Here is a 17,696-nt window from a genome sequence, read left to right as displayed (position 1 = left end):
CTAGATGTTTATCTTCAACTGGGAAGTTATCCCCCTCTTGCACGAATGTCCAGTCGAGGCCTGCAGAACCCGCTGAGACATTCTGCAATCCAAGTTATCCTGTTGCTTACGATTTTTATTTTAGTTTTTTATAGCATGCTATTTTATGTTACAGTTCCCCATGTGCTCCTCTGCTTAAAAGCACCATTTAAGCATCCATACATCCATACATACACTCACGTTACTTGTCGTTACACTCATGGCCAAATTACATTTTAGCACCCTACTTCACGGGTGGCAAGGTCTATTATTCGTCTTAATAGCCTACAGCCTGCTCTTGCAGCAAACCCAATTAAAGAATCCCTTTAAATTCTCGGCCTTATTACCGTTGTTGTGATAATAACCGGAAAACAGCTCGCACTTGGAGCAAACGCAATTAAAGAATCCCTTTAAATTCTCGGCCTTATTACCGTTGTTGTGATAATAACCGGATCCCAGGCAACGTTTAAAACGGAGCCCGCGCACGCATCGACATACGTGCTTCGCAACAGACAAAAACGCTCGCCGCGCGCGACCTCCATTCTCACTCATTCACACACATAAACATCTTAAATCCTACTTACCTTCGTCCATCGATGCGTATTTCCCGCTGTTCTTCCGTCACACGGATCTCCCGTCGGACCGAAACGTGAACGGGGCCTTCTCCGAGGACCCGCTGCGTTGTCGACTCACCAACGCCATGCCTGCGCAAAAACCGCGTGCGTCCGCGTTCCTGCCGCACGTTCCGGACCGTGGATTCACGTGATATTGGATTCGCGGCTCGAAGGACCAATAAATGTTAGGGATAAAGTCTCTAACATTGTGATATTAAATTCTAAACGCATCGAAATGAATCAGGCAGAAGCACGGATGCTTTTTCTCTGGCGCAGCCAAGACCGGGTGGTCCGGCGCGCTCCTCAAAACCAACTCCGTTCCGCTTTCCGGAACTGTTTATTTATCACCTTCGTAGCTCCACCTCTTGACCCAGTGACATCACAATACCTTTAGGGCGCAAACATCGCTGCCCACCAGATGGGACTGTTCTTTACCTAACAGTTACATTAAACAATATGAAAATAAGCAAAATAACTCTAACACACGTGGAGAACATGCGAACCTCGCAGAGAAAAGTCTCATGTTGGATTTGAACCTGTGACCTTCTTGCTAACCACTGCGCCACCATGCTACCCAACATGCTTTCACTAGCATTTATATTTATAAAGATGTGTGTTGCCATTGGTTAGAGGCTGGCTCGGTGTACGTACCAAAAGTACTTGGTTAGGCTCAATGTACGTATGTAAAATTTAGAGAGAGAGAAACTTGTTATTTTTGTAATTATGTAACCTAACTGTATAATTACTTAGAGCTTAAGGGTAGTGATTACATCATATATCATCAAATTCTAATATCTTAGGGTCCTTCAGGGTCCTAATGTGATTCGGTGATGATGATGAATATATGAATATGCAGATGCACAGCCCACCCCCGTGACGGTCCCTGTCCTTCCTGATAACAGTGTATCCCTTAGGGTGCTTTCACACTGCCGCTGTTTGCTCCCTTTTAAACTGACCAGAGTTCCTTTACTCCGATAATCCGCTCCGTTTGGGCCAGTGGGAACGCGTATCCGGACTCTGGAGAGGATCAAAAAACTCCGCCTGAAAAGGAGGGTCTCGGTTCCTTTGGGCGGAGCAAAGGCAGGATCAGCTGTCCGTAGTGATGCTACGCGGTACATCTCCGGTAGAGGAAGTACAGCGAGTACTCCAAGCTGCTCTGCAGGGGAAGCTCAGTTACCAGAAAAACTACAAGTAGTGAAATGTGTACCGCTGTGTGTAGATTTCATGAACTAAATATGCGTTATAATACTTTAATCTTTTGTTCAGCAGCTCCACGGTGCTTTAACAGTCCAGCGCGGAGCGGAGAATCAGCTGATCAACAGCGATAGTTTCTCATTCCGTTGTTCTGAACTGATCCGGAGACTTTACGGATCCACAGCGACTTTGTGTTTGTTAAAAACGACTAGCGTTGTGTAACATTTATGATGGAGGCCAGAACTAAATGAGCTTCCCTCCTTGAATGAGCAGCAGCCATAAAGGCGCAGTCAAAAGAAAAAACATGGGAGAGGGCGGGACTTCCCCTCCTATTTTGTCCAATCGACGAGCGCCCTTTCAGCCACGCAACGCTGCTCTGAAAGGTCGTTTCGTGAAGAAATCAGTGTGAACGCAGACCTTTCAGCGAATTATAAATGCAGGAATTTGCTCCCAATCGAACCGAGTCCTCTTGGCGCAGTGTGAAAGCACCCTTAATCTCAATCTCAGTGTCTTTACAAGAATCATCCAGTTTGGTTTCAGAAAAAGAGAGAATTCCCACCTTACCGTTGCCAAACATCGATGTTAACTCGGACATCTTGGACTTGCATGTTAAGCTGTTCACGTTGAGATGAATAATGTGAAGACCTCTCCCCGAGAAAATGTTATTCATATCTTCCGTGGAGTAGAAGCCTTTGTTATTCACTGTCTCTGGGGGGGACGCTGGGGGGAGGAGGGGGTATCGTTGAGGGGTTGTTGTCCACAGGTACTCCTGTTAAGTCCTTTACTGGAGGGGGTATCGTTGAGGGGTTATTGTATTGTCCGGTACTCCAATTAATGGGACCGGAGAACGGGGTAGGGAGGGGCGGGTGGGGAGGACGAGGGTGCTGGGGTGGCAGTAGCGTTTGTAGACAAGGGAATAGGGAATGGCCAAATTTGGGTGGGGGGAGTGCATTTGTTGTTTTCAGGCATTGCGTCATGACGAAAAACTCCGGAGTAATAATCCACGTTTCCGAGGCCTCTGCTCGATGTGACCTCGCCTGCGTTACCAGGCTGGGGAGAGAAGCCCCCACCGTCACCGTGACGTCTGCGCCGGGGGAATTCCATGACGCGCCGTCGCGCATCGGCTGCTTTCCTCGTAGCGATATGCCGGAAGTGAAAACAGGGAGAAAGCTTGCGCTACTCGTTCTCGGTCCTGATTGTGCACATTAGCTGTAAATTCTGGATGAGCATGGCTGCTTTCCATGATCAGTGTTTGAGATAAAAGCCTCAAATGCAAAGTCTAACATTTTTGTCATATAGTTTTTGCTGCAATTAATCAAAATGTTATGCTTGGCAGGTTGCTATCCAGAATGTCCCCCGACAGAGCCCTACTTTGATGAGGACACCATGAAGTGTGTTAGACAATGTGGTTGCTATGACGACGCAAACAACCACTATACCTTTGGTGAAAGAATGCCAGCGCCCAACTGCTTCAACTGGTATGTCTCATTCAGAGCATTTATACTGAATTTAAGGTTCAGAACACAATAGATTCACAATCAGATTCACTGTTTAGGTACATACATGTTAAAAACTTATGCTCGGAAGGTCCAATGCAATAAAACATGATCATAAAAACATATAAGAAGGACCTGAAAATACTTAGTAAGTAAACTAAAAACACTTAATAAACAAGCACAGGGCAGTTATCACTCAAAAGAAACCAAAACTCTATGGTGCTGTACTTTTACAAAGTCACTTTTCAGTGTCATTCAACAGTCTGATTGCCTGTGTAGAGGTCCTCCATACTGGGCGGTTCACACCCTGTGATCTTCTCTGCCGTGCGAACGACCCTCTTCAGCGCCTTGCCATGCAGCTGCAGTACACAGATGTGAAGCCGTTTGTCAGGAGGCTCTCTATTGTGCCTCTGTAGAAGTCCTTGATGGTGGTGGGTCAGGCCGAATTTCTTCAGATGCCTGAGGGCCTTTTCTATGACTGCCGTGACATGGTCAGGTCCTTCTCAATGTTCACTCCCAGGTATTTGGAGGTGTCCACCCTCTCCACCACTGAGCCATTTATGAGAACTGGTTGGATCTCGTCCTTGATCTTCCTGTAGTCCACCACAATCTCGGTCGGTCAGGAAGTCCAGTATCCAGTCGCACAGTGATGTGTTCAGGCCCAGGTCTCACAGCTTGCAGACGAGCCTGGAGGGTACTATGTTGTTGAATGTGACGCTGTAGTCCACACATAGCATCCACACGTAGGTACGTCTACCCTCCAGGTGTGAGAGACATGGGCGATGGCATCCTTTGTGCTCCTGTTAGTCCGATAGGCAAACTGCAGAGGGTCCAGGGTCCTTCAGAGTCCTTCAAACAGGCCCTCAAAGCATTTGCTATCTATGGGAGTGAGGGCTATGGGGCGCCAGTCTGTTAGGCTGGTCACATTCTGCTGCTTGGGAACGGGGATGATTGTGCTGGTTTTAAAGCAAGTGGGGACAGAGCTGAGGGAAAGAGACTGGCGTGTGCTTACCGCCGGTTGGTAAGCACACGCCTTCAGGACACATCCCGGGATGCCATCTGGACCCGCGGCCTTCCTTGGGTTAATCCGTTTCTCACAACCTGAACTAGGACTTGAACCCAAATGCACAACTCCAATGTCCGATTCAATAACGTTTCATACAAATGACCATGATAAAGAATGAAGTAACAAATCAAGGATGGCAAAGTATCAAAGAAGAATAAATGAAGTATCAAATCTCACTTGCATGGCACGGATTGGCACCGGTTCTCTGTTTCAAACAACACAAACTGGCACAGGACAAAGGGAGACACAAACAATTTGAGGTAGGGGAATACAATCGCCCCGATTGGTTAATAGGGGCGGGATTGACAATCACACAAAAGCAGGAAGTGAAGGTCATTAAGTGGGAAAAACACAGACACAAGACAAAAACTAAACATGACATCGCACATTTTCCTGGACATGACACCTGGAGCGGTAGACATACACATTCTATGCTTTTCAACTTTCAGTAAGTGTCAAAATGTAATGAGTCAAAGAATAGCAATGGATGGCATACAAGATATAAAAAGCTGTAACAATGTCTGGCATCTAATGTGGGGCTGAGCATAGCATGCATATGACACAATAAATCTATCAGCAAGATGCAGATGCATTATTATTGATTTATTCAACAGACAGACAGACACACAGATAGATAGATAGATAGATAGATAGATAGATAGATAGATAGATAGATAGCCTGCCAAATCAGTTACGCGGACACCACGGTCATCCATCCATCCATCCATCCATCTTCTTACGCTTATCCGGGGTCGGGTCGCGGGGGCAGCAGCCTAAGCAGGGAAACCCAGCCTTCCCTCTCCCCGGCCACTTCCTCTAGCTCTTCCGGGGGGATCCCGAGGCGTTCCCAGGCCAGCCGAGAGACATAGTCTCTCCAGCGTATCCTGGGTCTTCCCCGTGGTCTTCTCCCGGTGGGACGTGCCCTGAACACCTCACCAGGGAGGCATTCAGGAGGCATCCTGAATAGATGCACCTCATCTGGCTCCTCTCAACGCGGAGGAGCAGCGGCTCTACTCCAAGCTCCTCCCGGATGACTGAGCTTCTCACCCTATCTCTAAGGGAGAGCCCAGCCCCCCTACGGAGGAAGCTCATTTCAGCCGCTTGTACCCGCGATCTCGTTCTTTGGGTCACTACCCAAAGCTCGTGACCATAGGTGAGGGTAGGAACGAAGATCGACCGGTAAATCGAGAGCTTCGCCTTTCGGCTCAGCTCTCTCTTCAGCATGACGGATCTGTGCAGAGTCCGCATCACTGCAGACGCTGCACCGATCCGTCTGTCGATCTCTCGCTCCATCCTTCCCTCACTCGTGAACAAGACCCCGAGGTACTTGAACTCCTCCACTTGGGGCAGGATCTCCTCCCCGACCTGGAGGGTGCACTCCACCCTTTTCCGTCTGAGAACCATGGCCTCGGATTCAGAGGTGCTGATTCTCATCCCGGCCGCTTCACATGCGGCTGCAAACCGATCCAGTGAGAGCTGGAGGGCACGGCCTGATGAAGCCAGCAGGACCACAGTCATGTTGATCGATAATTGCATGCTTAACCTCCATCGTCATCATGAGTTTTTCCTTGTCACTGCCATTCTTGACACTTGCTAAGTTTGGACCCACCACTTATAAGGAATACTCACAGATACAGCAAAACTCACATAAATAATGGAAACACAACATGGGATATTACTGTTTATATATATGTATATGTATATATGTACATACTTATTTTGTTCTATAATAAAGATGATATATTTATCATTTGTTATTAGTTTTGCTAACTGCAACCTACAACTGACACTTTTGTGGCTCTCAAATCATAAATTATATTTAAGATTTAATAACAATTTCCATCTCTTTCAAAGCTCCTGTGCAGCCTCAGGAATACAATGCAATTACAATTTGGATGGTAAGTTTGCATACAGCCAGAACTATTGCTGTTGATGTTCGTACAGACTCATACGCAAAAACAGACATGCAGAAATACAAACAGGACACAAAAGAACTGTGTGTAAGTGCTATGCACTGATGGAGAGATGATGCTTTCATGATGCTTTCATTCTACAGAATGCGAGTGTGTCTATGAGGGACAAACATATTCATATGGAGACGTCATCTATTACGAAGTGGAAGAAACAGGAGGATGCGTTACAGTTGTTTGTGGAAGCTACGGAATACTGTACAGACAACCCACTGCGTGCACAACCACTTTGCCGACAAGAACAACTACAGGTATGGAAATACACAAAGCATAACAACTGAACCTGTATTTTTTTAAAGTTATTATTGACAAATAGTACAATTGCATGAAAATGTAACAGATTTCTTTTTTTTTATCCGAGCACAAATTTTAATTGCTTGCATTTACATCTGTTGAAACAATATCAGAGACAACAACAGAAACAACAGAAACAACAGCACCACCTACAATCAGCTCTACCGCTGTTACGACCTCCACCACAACTGTTGTGGAAACTACATTTACAGTGTCAACTGTACCAACAAGCCAAGAAACAACAATTGTGACATCAACACCAACTGTGAGTACTACATCTACTACATCTGAGATAACATCAACGAAGGCGACAACCTCTACACCTGTTGAAACGACATCAGAGACAACAGAAACAACAGAAACAACAGCACCACCTACAATCAGCTCTACCGCTGTTACGACCTCCACCACAACTGTTGTGGAAACTACACGTACAGTGTCAACTGTACCAACAACAAGCCAAGAAACAACAATTGTGACATCAACACCAACTGTGAGTACTACATCTACTACATCTGAGATAACATCAACGAAGGCGACAACCTCTACACCTGTTGAAACGACATCAGAGACAACAACAGTTACAACAGAAACAACAGCACCACCTACAATCAGCTCTACCGCTGTTACGACCTCCACCACAACTGTTGTGGAAACTACACGTACAGCGTCAACTGTACCAACAACAAGCCAAGAAACAACAATTGTGACATCAACACCAACTGTGAGTACTACATCTACTACATCTGAGATAACATCAACGAAGGCGACAACCTCTACACCTGTTGAAACAACATCAGAGACAACAACAGTTACAATAGAAACAACAGCACCACCCACAATCAGCTCTACCGCTGTTACGACCTCCACCACAACTGTTGTGGAAACTACACGTACAGCGTCAACTGTACCAACAAGCCAAGAAACAACAATTGTGACATCAACACCAACTGTGAGTACTACATCTAGTACATCTGAGATAACATCAACGAAGGCGACAACCTCTACACCTGTTGAAACGACATCAGAGACAACAGAAACAACAGAAACAACAGCACCACCTACAATCAGCTCTACCGCTGTTACGACCTCCACCACAACTGTTGTGGAAACTACACGTACAGTGTCAACTGTACCAACAACAAGCCAAGAAACAACAATTGTGACATCAACACCAACTGTGAGTACTACATCTACTACATCTGAGATAACATCAACGAAGGCGACAACCTCTACACCTGTTGAAACGACATCAGAGACAACAACAGTTACAACAGAAACAACAGCACCACCTACAATCAGCTCTACCGCTGTTACGACCTCCACCACAACTGTTGTGGAAACTACACGTACAGCGTCAACTGTACCAACAACAAGCCAAGAAACAACAATTGTGACATCAACACCAACTGTGAGTACTACATCTACTACATCTGAGATAACATCAACGAAGGCGACAACCTCTACACCTGTTGAAACAACATCAGAGACAACAACAGTTACAATAGAAACAACAGCACCACCCACAATCAGCTCTACCGCTGTTACGACCTCCACCACAACTGTTGTGGAAACTACACGTACAGCGTCAACTGTACCAACAAGCCAAGAAACAACAATTGTGACATCAACACCAACTGTGAGTACTACATCTAGTACATCTGAGATAACATCAACGAAGGCGACAACCTCTACACCTGTTGAAACAACATCAGAGACAACAACAGTTACAACAGAAACAACAGCACCACCTACAATCAGCTCTACTGCTGTTACGACCTCCACCACAACTGTTGTGGAAACTACACGTACAGCGTCAACTGTACCAACAACAAGCCAAGAAACAACAATTGTGACATCAACACCAACTGTGAGTACTACATCTACTACATCTGAGATAACATCAACGAAGGCGACAACCTCTACACCTGTTGAAACGACATCAGAGACAACAGTTACAACAGAAACAACAGCACCACCTACAATCAGCTCTACCACTGTTACGACCTCCACCACAACTGTTGTGGAAACTACACGTACAGCGTCAACTGTACCAACAACAAGCCAAGAAACAACAATTGTGACATCAACACCAACTGTGAGTACTACATCTACTACATCTGAGATAACATCAACGAAGGCGACAACCTCTACACCTGTTGAAACGACATCAGAGACAACAACAGTTACAACAGAAACAACAGCACCACCTACAATCAGCTCTACCGCTGTTACGACCTCCACCACAACTGTTGTGGAAACTACACGTACAGCGTCAACTGTACCAACAAGCCAAGAAACAACAATTGTGACATCAACACCAACTGTGAGTACTACATCTACTACATCTGAGATAACATCAACGAAGGCGACAACCTCTACACCTGTTGAAACGACATCAGAGACAACAACAGTTACAACAGAAACAACAGCACCACCTACAATCAGCTCTACCGCTGTTACGACCTCCACCACAACTGTTGTGGAAACTACACGTACAGCGTCAACTGTACCAACAAGCCAAGAAACAACAATTGTGACATCAACACCAACTGTGAGTACTACATCTACTACATCTGAGATAACATCAACGAAGGCGACAACCTCTACACCTGTTGAAACGACATCAGAGACAACAACAGTTACAACAGAAACAACAGCACCACCTATAATCAGCTCTACCGCTGTTACGACCTCCACCACAACTGTTGTGGAAACTACACGTACAGCGTCAACTGTACCAACAAGCCAAGAAACAACAATTGTGACATCAACACCAACTGTGAGTACTACATCTACTGCATCTGAGATAACATCAACGAAGGCGACAACCTCTACACCTGTTGAAACGACATCAGAGACAACAACAGTTACAACAGAAACAACAGCACCACCTACAATCAGCTCTACCGCTGTTACGACCTCCACCACAACTGTTGTGGAAACTACACGTACAGCGTCAACTGTACCAACAACAAGCCAAGAAACAACAATTGTGACATCAACACCAACTGTGAGTACTACATCTACTACATCTGAGATAACATCAACGAAGGTGACAACCTCTACACCTGTTGAAACGACATCAGAGACAACAACAGTTACAACAGAAACAACAGCACCACCTACAATCAGCTCTACCGCTGTTACGACCTCCACCACAACTGTTGTGGAAACTACACGTACAGCGTCAACTGTACCAACAACAAGCCAAGAAACAACAATTGTGACATCAACACCAACTGTGAGTACTACATCTACTACATCTGAGATAACATCAACAAAGGCGACAACCTCTACACCTGTTGAAACGACATCAGAGACAACAACAGTTACAACAGAAACAACAGCACCACCTACAATCAGCTCTACCGCTGTTACGACCTCCACCACAACTGTTGTGGAAACTACACGTACAGCGTCAACTGTACCAACAACAAGCCAAGAAACAACAATTGTGACATCAACACCAACTGTGAGTACTACATCTACTACATCTGAGATAACATCAACGAAGGCGACAACCTCTACACCTGTTGAAACGACATCAGAGACAACAACAGTTACAACAGAAACAACAGCACCACCTACAATCAGCTCTACCGCTGTTACGACCTCCACCACAACTGTTGTGGAAACTACACGTACAGCGTCAACTGTACCAACAACAAGCCAAGAAACAACAATTGTGACATCAACACCAACTGTGAGTACTACATCTACTACATCTGAGATAACATCAACGAAGGCGACAACCTCTACACCTGTTGAAATGACATCAGAGACAACAACAGTTACAACAGAAACAACAGCACCACCTACAATCAGCTCTACCGCTGTTACGACCTCCACCACAACTGTTGTGGAAACTACACGTACAGCGTCAACTGTACCAACAACAAGCCAAGAAACAACAATTGTGACATCAACACCAACTGTGAGTACTACATCTACTACATCTGAGATAACATCAACGAAGGCGACAACCTCTACACCTGTTGAAACGACATCAGAGACAACAACAGTTACAACAGAAACAACAGCACCACCTACAATCAGCTCTACCGCTGTTACGACCTCCACCACAACTGTTGTGGAAACTACACGTACAGCGTCAACTGTACCAACAAAAAGCCAAGAAACAACAATTGTGACATCAACACCAACTGTGAGTACTACATCTACTACATCTGAGATAACATCAACGAAGGCGACAACCTCTAACCCTGTTGAAACGACATCAGAGACAACAACAGTTACAACAGAAACAACAGCACCACCTACAATCAGCTCTACCACTGCGACGACCATTGCGGAGACTCCATCTACATCGCCTACTGTCCCAACAACAAGCACAGAAACAACAATTGTGACATCAACACCAATTGTTAGTACAACATCTACTACATCTGAGACATCAACTATTCGGCCATCTCTTTCTGTTGAAACAACAAAAGCGATGACAACAACTGAATCATTTAGCGTAATCACAGAAGGGCCAATCACAGAAACAAGCCCAAATACAGGCCAACAAGTATCAAATGGAACAACTCCGACCACTCCTCTTACAATCTCCACCACAACTGTTGTGGAAACTACACATACAGTGTCAACTGTACCAACAACAAGCCAAGAAATAAAAATGGAGTCATCAACACCAACTGTGAGTACTACATCTACTACATCTGAGATAACATCAACGAAGGCGACAACCTCTACACCTGTTGAAACGACATCAGAGACAACAACAGTTACAACAGAAACAACAGCACCACCTACAATCAGCTCTACCACTGCGACGACCATTGCGGAGACTCCATCTACATCACCTACTGTCCCAACAACAAGCACAGAAACAACAATTGTGACATCAACACCAACTGTGAGTACTACATCTACTACATCTGAGATAACATCAACGAAGGCGACAACCTCTACACCTGTTGAAACGACATCAGAGACAACAGTTACAACAGAAACAACAGCACCACCTACAATCAGCTCTACCGCTGTTACGACCTCCACCACAACTGTTGTGGAAACTACACGTACAGCGTCAACTGTACCAACAACAAGCCAAGAAACAACAATTGTGACATCAACACCAACTGTGAGTACTACATCTACTACATCTGAGATAACATCAACGAAGGCGACAACCTCTACACCTGTTGAAACGACATCAGAGACAACAACAGTTACAACAGAAACAACAGCACCACCTACAATCAGCTCTACCGCTGTTACGACCTCCACCACAACTGTTGTGGAAACTACACGTACAGTGTCAACTGTACCAACAACAAGCCAAGAAACAACAATTGTGACATCAACACCAACTGTGAGTACTACATCTACTACATCTGAGATAACATCAACGAAGGCGACAACCTCTACACCTGTTGAAACGACATCAGCGACAACAACAGTTACAACAGAAACAACAGCACCACCTACAATCAGCTCTACCGCTGTTACGACCTCCACCACAACTGTTGTGGAAACTACACGTACAGCGTCAACTGTACCAACAAGCCAAGAAACAACAATTGTGACATCAACACCAACTGTGAGTACTACATCTACTACATCTGAGATAACATCAACGAAGGCGACAACCTCTACACCTGTTGAAACGACATCAGAGACAACAACAGTTACAACAGAAACAACAGCACCACCTACAATCAGCTCTACCGCTGTTACGACCTCCACCACAACTGTTGTGGAAACTACACGTACAGCGTCAACTGTACCAACAAGCCAAGAAACAACAATTGTGACATCAACACCAACTGTGAGTACTACATCTACTGCATCTGAGATAACATCAACGAAGGCGACAACCTCTACACCTGTTGAAACGACATCAGAGACAACAACAGTTACAACAGAAACAACAGCACCACCTACAATCAGCTCTACCGCTGTTACGACCTCCACCACAACTGTTGTGGAAACTACACGTACAGCGTCAACTGTACCAACAACAAGCCAAGAAACAACAATTGTGACATCAACACCAACTGTGAGTACTACATCTACTACATCTGAGATAACATCAACGAAGGTGACAACCTCTACACCTGTTGAAACGACATCAGAGACAACAACAGTTACAACAGAAACAACAGCACCACCTACAATCAGCTCTACCGCTGTTACGACCTCCACCACAACTGTTGTGGAAACTACACGTACAGCGTCAACTGTACCAACAACAAGCCAAGAAACAACAATTGTGACATCAACACCAACTGTGAGTACTACATCTACTACATCTGAGATAACATCAACGAAGGCGACAACCTCTACACCTGTTGAAACGACATCAGAGACAACAACAGTTACAACAGAAACAACAGCACCACCTACAATCAGCTCTACCGCTGTTACGACCTCCACCACAACTGTTGTGGAAACTACACGTACAGCGTCAACTGTACCAACAACAAGCCAAGAAACAACAATTGTGACATCAACACCAACTGTGAGTACTACATCTACTACATCTGAGATAACATCAACGAAGGTGACAACCTCTACACCTGTTGAAACGACATCAGAGACAACAACAGTTACAACAGAAACAACAGCACCACCTACAATCAGCTCTACCGCTGTTACGACCTCCACCACAACTGTTGTGGAAACTACACGTACAGCGTCAACTGTACCAACAACAAGCCAAGAAACAACAATTGTGACATCAACACCAACTGTGAGTACTACATCTACTACATCTGAGATAACATCAACGAAGGCGACAACCTCTACACCTGTTGAAACGACATCAGAGACAACAACAGTTACAACAGAAACAACAGCACCACCTACAATCAGCTCTACCGCTGTTACGACCTCCACCACAACTGTTGTGGAAACTACACGTACAGCGTCAACTGTACCAACAACAAGCCAAGAAACAACAATTGTGACATCAACACCAACTGTGAGTACTACATCTACTACATCTGAGATAACATCAACGAAGGCGACAACCTCTACACCTGTTGAAACGACATCAGAGACAACAACAGTTACAACAGAAACAACAGCACCACCTACAATCAGCTCTACCACTGTTACAACCTCCACCACAACTGTTGTGGAAACTACACGTACAGCGTCAACTGTACCAACAACAAGCCAAGAAACAACAATTGTGACATCAACACCAACTGTGAGTACTACATCTACTACATCTGAGATAACATCAACGAAGGCGACAACCTCTACACCTGTTGAAACGACATCAGAGACAACAACAGTTACAACAGAAACAACAGCACCACCTACAATCAGCTCTACCGCTGTTACGACCTCCACCACAACTGTTGTGGAAACTACACGTACAGCGTCAACTGTACCAACAAAAAGCCAAGAAACAACAATTGTGACATCAACACCAACTGTGAGTACTACATCTACTACATCTGAGATAACATCAACGAAGGCGACAACCTCTACACCTGTTGAAACGACATCAGAGACAACAACAGTTACAACAGAAACAACAGCACCACCTACAATCAGCTCTACCGCTGTTACGACCTCCACCACAACTGTTGTGGAAACTACACGTACAGCGTCAACTGTACCAACAAGCCAAGAAACAACAATTGTGACATCAACACCAACTGTGAGTACTACATCTACTACATCTGAGATAACATCAACGAAGGCGACAACCTCTACACCTGTTGAAACGACATCAGAGACAACAACAGTTACAACAGAAACAACAGCACCACCTACAATCAGCTCTACCGCTGTTACGACCTCCACCACAACTGTTGTGGAAACTACACGTACAGCGTCAACTGTACCAACAAGCCAAGAAACAACAATTGTGACATCAACACCAACTGTGAGTACTACATCTACTACATCTGAGATAACATCAACGAAGGCGACAACCTTTACACCTGTTGAAACGACATCAGAGACAACAACAGTTACAACAGAAACAACAGCACCACCTACAATCAGCTCTACCGCTGTTACGACCTCCACCACAACTGTTGTGGAAACTACACGTACAGCGTCAACTGTACCAACAAGCCAAGAAACAACAATTGTGACATCAACACCAACTGTGAGTACTACATCTACTGCATCTGAGATAACATCAACGAAGGCGACAACCTCTACACCTGTTGAAACGACATCAGAGACAACAACAGTTACAACAGAAACAACAGCACCACCTACAATCAGCTCTACCGCTGTTACGACCTCCACCACAACTGTTGTGGAAACTACACGTACAGCGTCAACTGTACCAACAACAAGCCAAGAAACAACAATTGTGACATCAACACCAACTGTGAGTACTACATCTACTACATCTGAGATAACATCAACGAAGGTGACAACCTCTACACCTGTTGAAACGACATCAGAGACAACAACAGTTACAACAGAAACAACAGCACCACCTACAATCAGCTCTACCGCTGTTACGACCTCCACCACAACTGTTGTGGAAACTACACGTACAGCGTCAACTGTACCAACAACAAGCCAAGAAACAACAATTGTGACATCAACACCAACTGTGAGTACTACATCTACTACATCTGAGATAACATCAACGAAGGCGACAACCTCTACACCTGTTGAAACGACATCAGAGACAACAACAGTTACAACAGAAACAACAGCACCACCTACAATCAGCTCTACCGCTGTTACGACCTCCACCACAACTGTTGTGGAAACTACACGTACAGCGTCAACTGTACCAACAACAAGCCAAGAAACAACAATTGTGACATCAACACCAACTGTGAGTACTACATCTACTACATCTGAGATAACATCAACGAAGGCGACAACCTCTACACCTGTTGAAACGACATCAGAGACAACAACAGTTACAACAGAAACAACAGCACCACCTACAATCAGCTCTACCGCTGTTACGACCTCCACCACAACTGTTGTGGAAACTACACGTACAGCATCAACTGTACCAACAAGCCAAGAAACAACAATTGTGACATCAACACCAACTGTGAGTACTACATCTACTACATCTGAGATAACATCAACGAAGGCGACAACCTCTACACCTGTTGAAACGACATCAGAGACAACAACAGTTACAACAGAAACAACAGCACCACCTACAATCAGCTCTACCGCTGTTACGACCTCCACCACAACTGTTGTGGAAACTACACGTACAGCGTCAACTGTACCAACAAGCCAAGAAACAACAATTGTGACATCAACACCAACTGTGAGTACTACATCTACTGCATCTGAGATAACATCAACGAAGGCGACAACCTCTACACCTGTTGAAACGACATCAGAGACAACAACAGTTACAACAGAAACAACAGCACCACCTACAATCAGCTCTACCGCTGTTACGACCTCCACCACAACTGTTGTGGAAACTACACGTACAGCGTCAACTGTACCAACAACAAGCCAAGAAACAACAATTGTGACATCAACACCAACTGTGAGTACTACATCTACTACATCTGAGATAACATCAACGAAGGTGACAACCTCTACACCTGTTGAAACGACATCAGAGACAACAACAGTTACAACAGAAACAACAGCACCACCTACAATCAGCTCTACCGCTGTTACGACCTCCACCACAACTGTTGTGGAAACTACACGTACAGCGTCAACTGTACCAACAACAAGCCAAGAAACAACAATTGTGACATCAACACCAACTGTGAGTACTACATCTACTACATCTGAGATAACATCAACAAAGGCGACAACCTCTACACCTGTTGAAACGACATCAGAGACAACAACAGTTACAACAGAAACAACAGCACCACCTACAATCAGCTCTACCACTGTTACGACCTCCACCACAACTGTTGTGGAAACTACACGTACAGCGTCAACTGTACCAACAACAAGCCAAGAAACAACAATTGTGACATCAACACCAACTGTGAGTACTACATCTACTACATCTGAGATAACATCAACGAAGGCGACAACCTCTACACCTGTTGAAACGACATCAGAGACAACAACAGTTACAACAGAAACAACAGCACCACCTACAATCAGCTCTACCGCTGTTACGACCTCCACCACAACTGTTGTGGAAACTACACGTACAGCGTCAACTGTACCAACAACAAGCCAAGAAACAACAATTGTGACATCAACACCAACTGTGAGTACTACATCTACTACATCTGAGATAACATCAACGAAGGCGACAACCTCTACACCTGTTGAAACGACATCAGAGACAACAACAGTTACAACAGAAACAACAGCACCACCTACAATCAGCTCTACCGCTGTTACGACCTCCACCACAACTGTTGTGGAAACTACACGTACAGCGTCAACTGTACCAACAAGCCAAGAAACAACAATTGTGACATCAACACCAACTGTGAGTACTACATCTACTACATCTGAGATAACATCAACGAAGGCGACAACCTCTACACCTGTTGAAACGACATCAGAGACAACAACAGTTACAACAGAAACAACAGCACCACCTACAATCAGCTCTACCGCTGTTACGACCTCCACCACAACTGTTGTGGAAACTACACGTACAGCGTCAACTGTACCAACAAGCCAAGAAACAACAATTGTGACATCAACACCAACTGTGAGTACTACATCTACTGCATCTGAGATAACATCAACGAAGGCGACAACCTCTACACCTGTTGAAACGACATCAGAGACAACAACAGTTACAACAGAAACAACAGCACCACCTACAATCAGCTCTACCGCTGTTACGACCTCCACCACAACTGTTGTGGAAACTACACGTACAGCGTCAACTGTACCAACAACAAGCCAAGAAACAACAATTGTGACATCAACACCAACTGTGAGTACTACATCTACTACATCTGAGATAACATCAACGAAGGCGACAACCTCTACACCTGTTGAAACGACATCAGAGACAACAACAGTTACAACAGAAACAACAGCACCACCTACAATCAGCTCTACCGCTGTTACGACCTCCACCACAACTGTTGTGGAAACTACACGTACAGCGTCAACTGTA

General features: G+C 45.0%; 1 protein-coding gene across 1 annotated transcript in view; it reads left to right on the top strand.

Moving 5' to 3' along the window:
* Positions 1 to 10,289, top strand: part of LOC137895678 (mucin-2-like) — a gene marked incomplete at its 3' end in the record, with an annotated part of 33,363 nt that extends 23,074 nt beyond the window's left edge. The window contains exons 27-31 of the mRNA XM_068741212.1: positions 3,163 to 3,304; positions 6,243 to 6,286; positions 6,333 to 6,388; positions 8,625 to 8,681; positions 9,573 to 10,289. Of these exons, the coding sequence (XP_068597313.1) occupies positions 3,163 to 3,304; positions 6,243 to 6,286; positions 6,333 to 6,388; positions 8,625 to 8,681; positions 9,573 to 10,289 (1,016 nt within the window). The remainder of the gene's footprint in view (positions 1 to 3,162; positions 3,305 to 6,242; positions 6,287 to 6,332; positions 6,389 to 8,624; positions 8,682 to 9,572) is intronic.
* Positions 10,290 to 17,696: the final 7,407 nt, after the last annotated feature.

This window comes from Brachionichthys hirsutus, chromosome 1 (assembly GCF_040956055.1).
Source record: "Brachionichthys hirsutus isolate HB-005 chromosome 1, CSIRO-AGI_Bhir_v1, whole genome shotgun sequence".
Lineage (NCBI taxonomy): Eukaryota > Metazoa > Chordata > Actinopteri > Lophiiformes > Brachionichthyidae > Brachionichthys > Brachionichthys hirsutus.
The sequence above is the reverse complement of the archived record's forward strand: the minus strand, read 5'-3'. Positions and strand labels throughout refer to the sequence as shown.